Source organism: Trachypithecus francoisi, unplaced genomic scaffold, assembly GCF_009764315.1.
Source record: "Trachypithecus francoisi isolate TF-2019V2 unplaced genomic scaffold, Tfra_2.0 Lachesis_group4, whole genome shotgun sequence".
Classification (NCBI taxonomy): Eukaryota; Metazoa; Chordata; class Mammalia; order Primates; family Cercopithecidae; genus Trachypithecus; species Trachypithecus francoisi.
In genome coordinates this window covers 47,606,240-47,619,522 of record NW_022681469.1, presented here as the reverse complement: position 1 = coordinate 47,619,522, position 13,283 = coordinate 47,606,240, and the positions used below count along the sequence as shown (strand labels likewise).

At 37.0% G+C, this 13,283-nt stretch overlaps 1 protein-coding gene across 4 annotated transcripts in view; it reads right to left on the bottom strand.

Moving 5' to 3' along the window:
- Positions 1-13,283, bottom strand: part of DOCK4 (dedicator of cytokinesis 4) — a 485,368-nt gene that overhangs the window by 105,394 nt on the left and 366,691 nt on the right. For all 4 annotated transcript variants that reach the window (XM_033195053.1, XM_033195056.1, XM_033195057.1 and 1 more), the window contains exon 26: positions 9,659-9,757. In XM_033195053.1, the coding sequence (XP_033050944.1) occupies positions 9,659-9,757 (99 nt within the window). The remainder of the gene's footprint in view (positions 1-9,658; positions 9,758-13,283) is intronic.

Here is a 13,283-nt window from a genome sequence, read left to right as displayed (position 1 = left end):
TCAAGATTCATTGATATTTATAAAACCAAACACATTCAATAGTAGAAACCTTGTAAGAAAAATAAAAGAGCATAATAATAAGGATCAGAAAACCTAGATTTTAAATCCTGGCTATGCAATTAACTAGCTCAATAACCTTGGCAATTTGTCTAACCTCTCTGGAAGTGAGTTCTCATACTTGTAAAATGTGGGAGCTTTGAGGTCTCTTGTTAGAGGAAATTAAAAAAATCAGTATGATCACTTAGTTACTCAAAAGGCATCTCCACATTTTTCTTACTTCTAAAATGTAGGTAAATGTTTCATCACATCATGTTGTCATAACACAAACACCTTCCATTTTAGTATTTACATGTAATTTAGTTTAGCAAGTCTTTGTCTACTGCCATGCAACAGGGTTTACTCCAAACTCAGTTTCAATATTCGAAAGCAATATGACCTCAATGCTAGATTCTTTAACATTTTCCTCCCTCCCACCCAAAATACAGTGGTATTTCCTTGACTGTCCTCTCCTAGTACTTTTCAACTCGGGTCATTTTACTAAAAATGTGTTTTTGCATAGATAGATGTGGTTATTTTGTACCTATAACTAAGTAAGTAACAGATTCTTTTTATAATCTGAAAAAGAACGTTGCCATGCCTATAATATTCCTGCTTGGACAGCACAAAGAATTAAGTGTTTCATATGCTACCATTTAAAACCTGGCAGAATGGGAACAGTTTCTTTTTCTGTTTTACATCATACAGCACAACAGGGTCACTTAATCACATTAAATTATTCAACATGGTTAAACTGTATTATTGGAATTCTTCAAATCAGGGTTCAAAATAAAAAAGAAACAGGGAGGTGTTACTTTATAGAAGTGTTTTTTCTGCAGAGGTTCAAGTAAGAGAGAGGTTCAAGTAAGAAAGTTCTTGTGAAAGTCTTCCAAAACAGTAAAAGTCCCATATTTAAATACAAAACAAAGTAGGAACAGTTGTCGTGATTTTAGAAATGATCACTGACATGTACTGATTTATAAATATTGGGTGCTTTACTATGTGCCAGGCACTGTGTTAGATGCTGGAGACACCTGGTAAGAGACATTCTTTTATTTATTTGTGCAGCAGGTGTTTATGGAGTGTCTGGAAGATGCCACACAATAGTTAAGTGCGTTAAACGTGCTCTTTGCTTTCATGGAGTTCACAGTTTAGTGGCAGAGAGAAATCTTAATCTAAAAACCACACAGATACATGCATGCTTTGCAAATGTGAATAAGTCTGAAGGTCAGGTATTCCACACAGAGGGAACAACACCTGTAGACCTCAGAGGCAAGAGAGAGCACAGGGTTGCCTGAACTACAAGGGGCAGTGGCAAGACGTAGGGCTTAAAGATAAACAGGGATAAATAAAAGATTGAAAAATTTCATAACTTTTTCCATAGTCAGGAGTTTGGACATTTATCCTGCAGGCATTGTAGAGACATTGAGGGGTTTTATGCAGATGTTTGAGAGGATCAAATTTGTGTTTTAGATTTTTTAACTGTACCATATGAAAACTGTTTTGTGCTTACATATGATACTATGATATTAAGAAAGACACAAGACAGGATTGGCTTAAAAAATGTGGTACATTTACACTATGGAATACTATGCAGCCACAAAAAAGAACAAAATCATGTCCTTTGCTGCAACAAATAGCTAGAGGCCATTATCCTAAGTGAATTAACATGGAAACAAAAAAACCAAAGACCGTGTTCTCACTTATAAGTGAGAGCTAATCATTGGATATACACTGACATAATACTGGGAACAGACATGGAGGACTGCAAAAGAAGGGAGGAAGGGAGAAAGAAAAGGGCTGAAAAGCTGCCTATTGGGTACTATGTTCACTATTTGGGTGATGGACTCAACTGAGGCCCAAACCTCAGCATCATGCAAAGTATTCATTAACAAACCTGCACATGTACCACCTGAATCTAAAATTTTTTTTAAAGCTAACACAAGACAAAAATTAGGCTTGTGAAAGAGAATTGGCAAGACACAGAGAGACAAATCCTGAGTTCATGAAACACGAGTTAAGACATCCATAAAACAAAGCATCATGAGGCTGCTACACAGAGTAGGACATTTTTTTCTTACTTCAAGAACAATGAACAGGACAGACCCTCAGACTACAGTCAAATGTCATTAAAAAAATTTGCCACAAATTTCAAATGAGTAATACCCTTGATGTGAGGTTTGAATTCAATTAAAGGGTGTTAATAATCATTATCACATTGAAATTTATATTCTTAAAATGGAATCTTTAAGTATCTTATGCAAAATAATTCCCAAATGATTTTCAATCTTTTAGAGCTATATAACCATTTTCTGTAATCAATATATTCAAATAAAGATAAGTCAAAATAATTATATTGAAAATCTTTTGAAGCAGGCAGAAATATTAAGACCATGCATTCCTTCAACAAAGATTTAATGTTCCAGGTTCTGTGCTTAGGACACCAAGACATGGTCTCGACTCTCAACGGCCCACAGTCATCAAAAACACAAGGAAGTGGCAAATAATGAGAGTGCATTATTGCGTGCTATCGGAGAGGGAGGACTGTATCCTGGGAAGGCTTCATCGAGGTGATATCTGAGCGGGATTTGTAGGGTGAGCTGAATCAGAAAAGGGATTAACAGGGGTACACATTAGGCAATGGAAGTGAGGTGGTGGTAGAACAGGCATTACAGATAGAAAAAAAAAATGATTCATAGGAATTAAAAATTATATTATTTGGTTTTTAAGGAATACAACAGTAGTTTGAAGTGGCTGGAGTGACTGAAAGGTGTTCAGAAGGGGGTGGAGGATGATGTGGTTGGAAGGTAAACTGAGGATAGAAACAACATGATAAGGAGATTGGACTTTGTCCTGTAAGGAATGGGAAGTACTCAGAGTTTTAAAGCTGGATTGGGGCTTTAATCAATATATATGATCAGATATAATTTTTGAAAGCTAGTGGGACAGTATATAGGAGACAATGCTGTACTTAATAATAATCGTGCTGTACTTAACTTCCAGCTCATGTATAATCTTGTGCTTATAGCAAGATTCCCATAGTTCTATGAAAAGTCATAATCAACAAAGCACAGGAGTCTCACTGCTGTACATATATGAAATACCAAGGATATGGACAAAACTGTAGCCTACAGTACAACGTGGGTGTATAATAAAACATTACTGATGACAGAAGGAGGAAAAAAATCTTAATCACTACCTAGTGTTGACTTTTATTCATTTTAAAATAATAATATGTTCTAGAGAAGGAAAAAAACAATACAGAGTACCAGCCCTCGGGTCTTTGCTGCCACATACTTGTGTTCTGATACTGTGACTCATGCTCTCACACACAAGTAGGAACCTGAGGACCGAGAAGAAGTGGCACACTGCTCAGGAAGCCAGAAGCTACTTCAGCAGTAACCCTGGAGGCATCCAGGCTCTTCAGGCAAGAATGGAGTTGAAAGACCATTAGTCTTAGCAGATACCTGGGAGCTACATACTTTTAAAATTCATTTTGACTTATAGAACCACTGGAAAATGCTAAGACAAACCTTACCTTTCTTTGAATTGTTAAAAAGAAAGGAAAAAGCAACATCAGGAATAAAAAACAACATGAATATTCATGTGAAAGTCTCTATATATAATTGGTCAAGTATCAATTAAAATATAAAATGTATACATCCTATGACCCAACAATTATACTTCTAGGAATTTATTCTACAGCAATATGGGTACAAGTCCATAGAAAGAGGTGTATCAAGATGTTTACTGCAAGACCCATTCTAATGGTAAAAATCAGAAATGATTAAATTATGTAGCATTCATATAATGAGATTCAGCAGAATAAGGTAGTGGGCTATATAATGAGATATTATCATGTAAAAAAAGTATAGGTCAACATAAATAGCATGATTCCATTAAAAATATGTGTATGTGTGTGTATATGTATGCATCTACACATAGTATACAAAATAGTGTACAAGGTTATACCTTTAAGTGTTAACAGCAGCTACCTCTGGGGATTAGGATACATTGGGGGTTGAGAGGAGGGTAACTACACTTTATTACTTTTTAAAACAGTAGCGTTATGTGGAATTTGTGGTGTCTAATTTCAATATCACTTATAATTTTCCATTAAATATCACCCTATTAACTGTACTTTACCTGCTATTTACTTTCTAACCTAAATATACATACAAAACCCCAAATAACTCTCCTTCTACTAATCTGGCCTTTCTTAGACATCTCCATTCTATGACTAGAACTGCTTTATTATCTTTAAAGAGCTGACAATTGAAATTTTATATAATTTGATAGGAAAGATTTTGGTTTAAGAAAGTTTATTGAAGTTTAGGGAAAAGCTGAGTTTAGCTGCCTGAGCAAAGAGCTCAGGATGTTAATAGAATTCCTAGTTCTCCCAATTACTTAACAATAATAGCATCAGTCAATCTCATGGCGGGGGAGGCAGGGAGAGGATGAAATGTGGGGTAAGCACTACATCTGGCTCATGGCTGTGGGATGGGGGTGAGGAGGTGTTCTGTAACTGTTAGCCAATATCACTGCAGTTTACATAATGCTTACTTATAAGAATGATTTAGATGGCCTTAATAATAGGCTTTTATTAGTCTTGATATCCCTAATGTCTAATCAAGATGCTCAATAAATGTTTGTTGAATCAACAATTGGTATCTGCAATAAAATAATGGGGGCCTACTTCATGGGGTCCTTTTGAGGATTAAACTGAGTTAATATTAATCAACTGCTTAGAACAGTGCCTGATACACACTAAATTGCATATAAAATGCCTGCTGCTTAGAGGTCTTCACTTCCTTTACTACAATATCAAAACCCAAAATTACTCTAAAATTTTTTGCTCTTATAATCCATTTGGCAGCAAAACCTGACCAGAATGATTTATAGTCTTTATTTATCACATATGGAGTGAACATTTTGTATCACTCTAGATTTTATTGGAGGTGCTATATATGTACCATATTGTCTTTATGAAATCATAAAAATTCTGATTTCTGAAGTAAAATTGGTACTAAGGACTTTGTATAAGGGTCTAGGGACAAGTGTTATTATCTTTGAAAATATTACAATGTAGGGTTCAGGAACATAACTAGAAACATTTGGTTTCAAAGACAATGAGCACAGGAAACATTTATTAATATCTTTTATAAGGTGATATATGAACTTTTAAAATGCAGATTAAAACAAGATGACTAGGGAGGCCGAGGTAGGCAGATCACAAGGTCAGGAGATTGAGACCATCCTGGCCAACATGGTGAAACCTCATCTCTACTAAAATACAAAAATTAGCCAGGCATGGTGACGCATGCCTGTAGTCCCAGCTACCTGAGAAGCTGAGGCAGGGGAATTGCTTGAACCTGGGTAACAGAGGTTGTAGTGAGTCAAGATTGCGCCACTGCACTCCAGTCTGGCAACAGAGTGAGACTCATTCTCAAAAACAAAACAGAACAAAACAAAAAAACAAAAAAACCCAAAGATGACTAATCAGCCTTTAGTAAGTTAAATATATGTCCTCTAGCCTGCATTCACTCCAGTTATTTCTTTCATTCTTACACTGGAAAAGTGTAAGAATCTTATTCCCAGTCAAGGATAATTCTGTCCCTTCCTGCTGCCTTCTCAGAGACCTCACCCTGAAAGTTAGTACCTCTTTCTTAGATTTTCAGCTTCTCCCTCTCCACCAGCTCTAATCACGAATATATTTACACATGCTTAAGTCTCCTCCATCATAAGTATTCATCAAAACAGTCTACACATCCAAACTTATCCTTCCTCTTCTTGAAACACTGCATACAATCCACTGTATCATTTTCTATTTTTTTTTTTTTCTATTCTTCAATCCATGACAAGTTGGCTTTCACCCTCATCAGTGAAACTGCCCATCAGGTTCACCAACAATATTTAGGGAACCTTTCATGATGGTACTTGACCTCCTTGCAGGAGCAGGCGCTGTTTATCATGCCTCCCTCCTTAGGCTTAGGATTCTATGTAGGTCCTTTGGCCATTCAAACTCTACACTCTCCTTGGATGTTCACATTTACTCCCATGATGTCAGTTGGCTGATAGTTTCCGGATCTACATTCCACAACCCATCGCTCTCTCTCTTGAACTTCAGACACAACTTACTAAACAACTCCATCTAAATGTCCCTCGGGTGGCCAAACTCAGGTTGAAACTGAATTTACCTTTGCTCCCAAACCTGTACACCTAACTCCTCCTGGGATCCTCACGCAGTGAATGGCACCACACCAACATCCAGCCAACTGTCAAAAGGCCTAAGAGTCATTTACAACTCCTCCCTCTCCTTCACCTTTTTAATAGTATCAGTCATCGAGTCCTGCCAATTCAACTTCCTAAATGTCCCTAGAATCTATCTCCACAATCGCCTCTATTTCAAGCCACAGTCACTTCTAGCTTAGGTTACTACCTCAAATCTTTTATAGAGTTCTGCCTCTCATCTTGACCTCAGTGAATCCCCTTTCTTTCTTTCTTTCTTTCTTTTTTTTTTTTTTTTTTTGAGACAGGGTCTCCTTCTATTGCCCAGGTTGGAGAGCAGTGGTGCGATCACAGCTCACTGCAGCCTCCACCTCCCTGGCTGAGGCGATACTCCCATCTCACCCTCTTGAGCAGCTGGGACTACAGGCGTGTGCCACCACACCCAGCTAGTTTTTAAAAATTTTTCATAGTGACAGGATCTTGCCATATTGCCTAGGCTGGTCTCAAACTCATGGGCTCAAGTGATCCTCCTGCTTTGGCCTCCCAAAGTGCTGGGATTACAGGCATGAGGTACCATGTCTGGCCAAATGCATTTTCAATAGTGCAACCAGACAGGTCTTTCTTCCCTCAAATGTGATCTTGTCTCTCCCTTCTTAAAACCCTCAAAAGCTTCAAAATGTCCTCAAAACAGAGTCTGCACTCATTCATACAGCCTTAAACTCTATATTCTATCAAACAATCAACAACTATTTCTTGAATGCCTGCTATGTGCTAGGCATGGTCTGGAATCTGAGGATACAGCAGTGAGCCAGACAAAGCTTCAGACATCAAGGAGCTCATGGCCCAGTGGGAAATACACATAAACAAATAAACAAAAATATTTCAGATTCTAATAAGTGTTATAGAGGTGGGGTAGAGAGTGTGCTGTGTCAGTCGGGGCATTCAGGTGATATTTTAGTAGAGACGTTTGAACGTTCCAGCCAAATACACATCTAGCACACTCCTACTAACCTCAGTTCTCAGCTGAGACCTCCCTTGGGAAGTTTCCTGATGCCTTGAGTCTGGGTTGGCAGCAACTCCCACATGCTCTATAGCACCACGTGCTTACCCTGCACATTCACCACTTAGGGTGCTAATGCCCATTATTGGTCTGATTACTCCCCTATAGGGACAGGACATCTTGTGCCTGGTTACGTCCCTAGTACATGGTGCACAGCGCTTGCCATGCTTGAGTTGCTCAATATCCACTTCCTGAATGGCAGATTAAGTAATTAATATCATTAAATAATTCTCCTGGTCAGAAGGTCTCGCTATTTTTATTTTTTTATTTTTTTATTTTTTTTTGAGACAGAGTCTCACTCTGTTTCCCAGGCTGGAGTGCACTGGTGTAATCTCGGCTCACTGCCACCTCCACCTCCTGGGTTCAAGTGATTCTCCCGCCTCAGCCTCCCAAACAGCTGGGACTACAGGCACGCGCCACCATGCCCAGCTAATTTTTGTGTTTTTAGTGGAGATGGGATTTTGCTATGTTGGTCAAGCTGGTCTTGATGTCAGGTGATCTACCCGCCTTGGCCTCCCAAAGTGCTGGGATTACAGGCCTGAGCCACGGTGCCCTGCCAGCCTCAATAATTTTGAGAGGGGAATATAATTGTCCTTTGAAGAGGTGCATTGGCTGCCTGAAATGAGAAAAGTCTACATAAAACATTTTATTCATTATTTCCATTTGTTTTATTACTGCTAACATGAATACCAAAGCATAAAACTCAACATCTGGATAATTAATCACGTCTTTCAGTTTATGCTTCTCTGCTGTTTTTTAATTTCCAGGCTGCATAAAAAAAAATGTGTAGGCTTTTCCTATGGGAAATTTTCAAATATGAAGTCACAGACTCCTTAAGTAAAACCTAACGATTCTTTAACTGTGTTAAGAATACAATTTCTAATGAAAGTTAATAAATGCATAAATGCACAGTCATCTTCCTTTTGATGTTATAGATTTCTGTACTCAGAGTGGTTAAGTCCTAAGGCCTTTTATCCATTTTTAATTCTAAACTCAAAATTGAATGAAAGGCCAGGCATGGTGGCTCATGCCTGTAATCCGAGTACTTTGGGAGGCTGAGATGGGAGGATTTCTTTAGGCCAGGAGTTTGAGAACAGCCTGGGCAACACAGTGAGACTCCGCCTCTACAAAAAAATTTAAAAATTAGCTAAGTGTGGTGGCATGTGCCTGTAGTCGCAGCTACTCGGGAAGCGGAGGCAGGAGGATTGTCTGAGCCCAGGGGTGAGCCATGATTGTACCACTGCACTCCAGCCTGAGTAACAGTAAAACCCATCTCAAACAAAAAAAAAAAAAAAAGAAAAAAAAAAGAAAAAAGATTGAATATAAGAACGAAAAACATGATGCCATATGCCAAATGACTGACTGCTGAGGGATTATATCTGCCACAAATGATTCTTCGTGTTATATGACTCAGCTTGTCAACTTCTCTAAGGTAACAACAGGAAGATTTTTCTGAGATCATACAATATTTTTCAGTTAAAGTCAAAGACAAGCTACCCCTATGCATTATCTATATTAAAAAATCAGTAATTTCTTCCCCTAAGGCACTGGGAAGGCTTCCAATCAAGCACATGTCATAGCGGAACTGTACTTTTGGTCCTATAATTCTCCACCACCCAGCTTAAAAGCAACACTTCCAATATGATGGTTTCCATATTAAAGTTGTCTGGAAAACTGAAGAGATGGAAGAGAAATAAAAGTAAATAAGGAAGATGATGGATCATATCATTCCTCTAAGAATAATCAAGCATTTCGTGAAACCAATGCATTACATTTCCGCAAATCTCAGTAAATACCGGATTTTTATAAACCTGGCATCCATATTTCCTATTTAATGTCAGCTTGTCAGAGTAGCACAGCATATTGATTAGACTATAGTTGATACAGAATATCAAATACAACTCTGTATCCCTAGTCAAAAAGTTGTAGCCAGAACTTCTCATTATGGTTTTAGTGAGATGAAACGAGCGAACATATTTACATATTCTCCTTTAGCTCCTATTAAGGCAATATTTCTAGGTTCGCAGAGTTAGTCTATTTGTTTTTATCGCTTCAGTTCTGTTATTCTGCTTCTAGTTTACTGAACTTTGATGACAGATACTTCACATCCTATATCCTTCTCTGAAATGAGAGTTAATAGCTTTGCCTGAGTAATAGAAATCTTTAAAAGCAAATATAGATGAGCAGATCTGTGGATGAGACTGAGAAAAAACTGCTTAGAACTTAATGGAAACAGGTAAAGCAATTGTGTAGGATTTATCTGAACAGTGATGAATAAAAACAAGAGAAACTAAAAAGATATGTTAAAGAAAATAATTTTAAAAAGTCACTTACCCTTAGTTCTTCCTTCGTATTGAAACTATCAAGAAGCTGTTGATAATGTCTATCAGTCATTTGTCGTAATAGGGACAGGAGACAAGCAACAAACTCCCCCTAAGTTAAAAAAAAAAAAAAAAAAGCATATTTTTTTTTCTTTTAGTAAGGACATAAAAGAACATCAGTAACTTACACTGAACTGTCCTCAAAGAGAATATGTTAAAATGAAATCACTATGATCCAAACTTGCCCTGTGAAGTCTTCCTAATCTAAATTACCCAAAATATCACAGCCAAAACTTCTCCCTATGATGATTACCATTTATTTACCTGGTATTCAGAAATTTATAATTTTAGAGACGATTTTTTTTTTTTTTAACTTGGGTGGAAGATTTTCACTTGGGAACTAACTTCACACATTTAAAGAAGGTAAGGCACTGAGGGTGATGATCATTTACTGAGCATTTAAAATGTCTGCACTAATTATATCATTTAAGTTTCATATCAACACTATGAGGTAGGGGGTATAATACCTTTTTGAAGAAGGTAAAATGTAGTTTCTGATGTGCTTAATGACTTGCCCCAAATCACTCAGCTAGAAAGTAGCAGAGCTGGAGTTATCCCCAGTCTTTCTGCATCCAAAGCCCTTCCTGTAGCTTCATGCTCCATTTTTGAATTCATATGACCTCCTCCAACTCATCAGAGAGTTGATCTGCTGACTCACAGGGTATAATGAAAGCCATACTTTGCATAATGTTCATTTCAATCTCCTTTTAAAAAATAGTGTCATTCAGATGTCTTGGAGGATTGAAAATAATTTTTTTAATTGGCCATTCTTTTTGTGCTTGGGCTCTATGTGATTTATAACCACAAATTCTAATTCTTAAAAATTAACAATAAAAAAGTAAACATAGCATCCATAGATTTGAAGACCTACATAAAATTGCTATCACTTGCATTTTTGAATGAACTTCTAATTTAAAGTGCTTGCATTTTCAATGCAACCTTTTTTGCTCAGCAAAGAATTTATCTACTTTTAAACAGAGTAATAACATTTAAAACAAAACAAATACAATAGGAGAGGCAATCACTGGTGACTAACTGTATATTTACAGAAGCGCAATTTAATTGGGAACTGGTTTCTTAGATTTTACATGGAAATGACTACAGACTTTGTAAGTAGAGACTAAAAGCCCTGAGAAGTGGAAATTTTCTTTTCTTTTCTTTTCTGAGACAGAGTCTCGCTCTGTCGCTCAGGCTGGAGTGCAGTGGCCGGATCTCAGCTCACTGCAATCTCCGCCTCGCGGTTTCACGCCATTCTCCTGCCTCAGCCTCCCGAGCAGCTGGAACTACAGGCGCCCGCCACCTCGCCCGGCTAGTTTTTTGTATTTTTTAGTAGAGACGGGGTTTCACCGTGTTAGCCAGGATGATCTCGATCTCCTGACCTTGTGATCCACCCGTCTCGGCCTCCCAAAGTGCTGGGATTACAGGCTTGAGCCACCGCGCCCGGCCGAGAAGTGGGAATTTTCAACAGAGGCAGGTGGGTCAGGAAAGTTCAATGTATCCTCACCCACTGCCATGGGAGACCCAAGGAAGGTATAATACTTGAAGACCATGTCAGGGTAACCAGGTACTTAGGCTAGATCTTTGTTTGCAGATAATCATTTGCAACACATGGGTATGACAAATAATTGTCTGTTACATTTTTTAGGGTAAATATTCAAGAAACTAACCAGTGTGGAAAAAACACCCTTCAAGCTCAACATACACTTTGTTAATGAACATGGAAATCCTTGATATTTAACAAAAGAAATAAAAAGTTTAAAGGCAACATTACTAATATTTTTGTGTATGTGTGTAAGGAAGTAACCCAACCCAACACTAGGAAAAGAATGATCTGGAAGAATTGAGAGAACAGTGCCTGGTGCTCACACACACGACTGGGAATAATAGTGCCTTTTTTTTTTTTAAACCAGCCAGACTGGAAAAACCTCACAATTAATAAGGCATCAATTAGAGTACCAAAAAGAGTGTTTCCTTAGTACTGGGAAAAATTACTCCTAGAGTAATGCTGTTCTGGTCCTACCTCACAAACTTCAAAAGCAAGACCTAAAATGATCAGTTTCCAATAAATTTAACCTCATTCTATAGCAAAGCTCAAATACATTTTTTAGAAATTAAAAAAATCCACCTCTCGACAATGTAAAATTCACAATGTCTGGCATGCAATGAAAAATTGCCAAGCAGGTCAAGAAGGAGGAAAAAATGATGTAAATGAGGAGAAAAAGTAATACATCAATAGAAACAGATCCAGAAATGACACAGATAATAGAATTACCAGACAAGAACATTAACATAGCTATATTACTGTATTCTAATTATTCAGGACGCTAGAGGAAAGACTGAATATATTAATTTAGAGACATGGCAGACATAAAAAGAGCCCAAATTAAACTTCTAGAGATGAAGGCTACAATTTGTGAGATGAATATTCACTGAATGGATCGAGTGGCAGATTAGACACTGCAGAAGAAAAAATTATTGAACTTGAAAGGGAGGGCAGTAGAAATTCTCCAAAACAAAGCATAGACAGAAAAAACTGAAATAGATAGAAAAACAGAAAAAAGCATCAGCGAACTGTAGGACAACTTCAAGTAGTAGAATATCTATGTAACTGTAATCTCGAAGAGAAGGAAGAGACAGAAAAAATAATTGAAGAAATGAGAAGAAAACCTTTTCAAACTCTTTGAAAATTATAAACCTATATATCAAAGAATCTCTACAAACCCCAAGCACAAGAAACAAGAAGAAAATTACACCAAGGCACATCATAATCAAATTGCTTACAGCCAGTGGTAGAGAAAATCTTAAAACACTATTCAGAAAAAAAAAGGGTACATTATATAGAGAAGAACAAAGACAAACATGAGAAAAGATTTCTCTTGGAAAGAATACAAACTGAAAGACAATGGAGTAACAGCTTCAGAGAACTAAAAGGAAAAAAAAAAATAACCCAAAAACTATTAACCAAGAAAAATATCTTCCAAAATATAAAATATAAAAGTATCTTCCAAAAGCAAAGACAAAATAAAGACTTTTCAAACCTCCAAAAGCTTATTCACCACCCCTATTCAACATTGTACTGAAAGTTTTAGTCAGTGCAATAAGGCAAGAAAAGGCAATCAGGAATACAGCTTTGAAAGGAATTTTTAAAAAGCTGTCTCTCTTCACAGAAAGCACAGCTGTGTATATAGAAAAAGCTATGAAATTGATAAAGAGCTACTAGAACTGAGTTTATTTACATTCCAGAATATAAGATCAATGTACAAGAATCAATTTTACTTCTACACACTAAAAATGAACAATCTGAAATTGAAATTTAAAATAATATCATTAAAATATGAAATAATTACTGATATATACGACAAAAGATGTGTAAAATCTGCACACTGAAGGTTGCAAAACACTGAGGGGTGGAGTTAAGACTTTAAAAAAATGAAGAGATTACATGTTAATATTAGGATTGGGAAATGCAATATCGTTAAGATATTGTTGTTTGTTTGTTCGAGGAAGTATCCTTGCTTGTAAGCATGTTGGCGAGAAGTGTTAGTAAATATGTAAATTTATGTCCTATGGACGGTTAA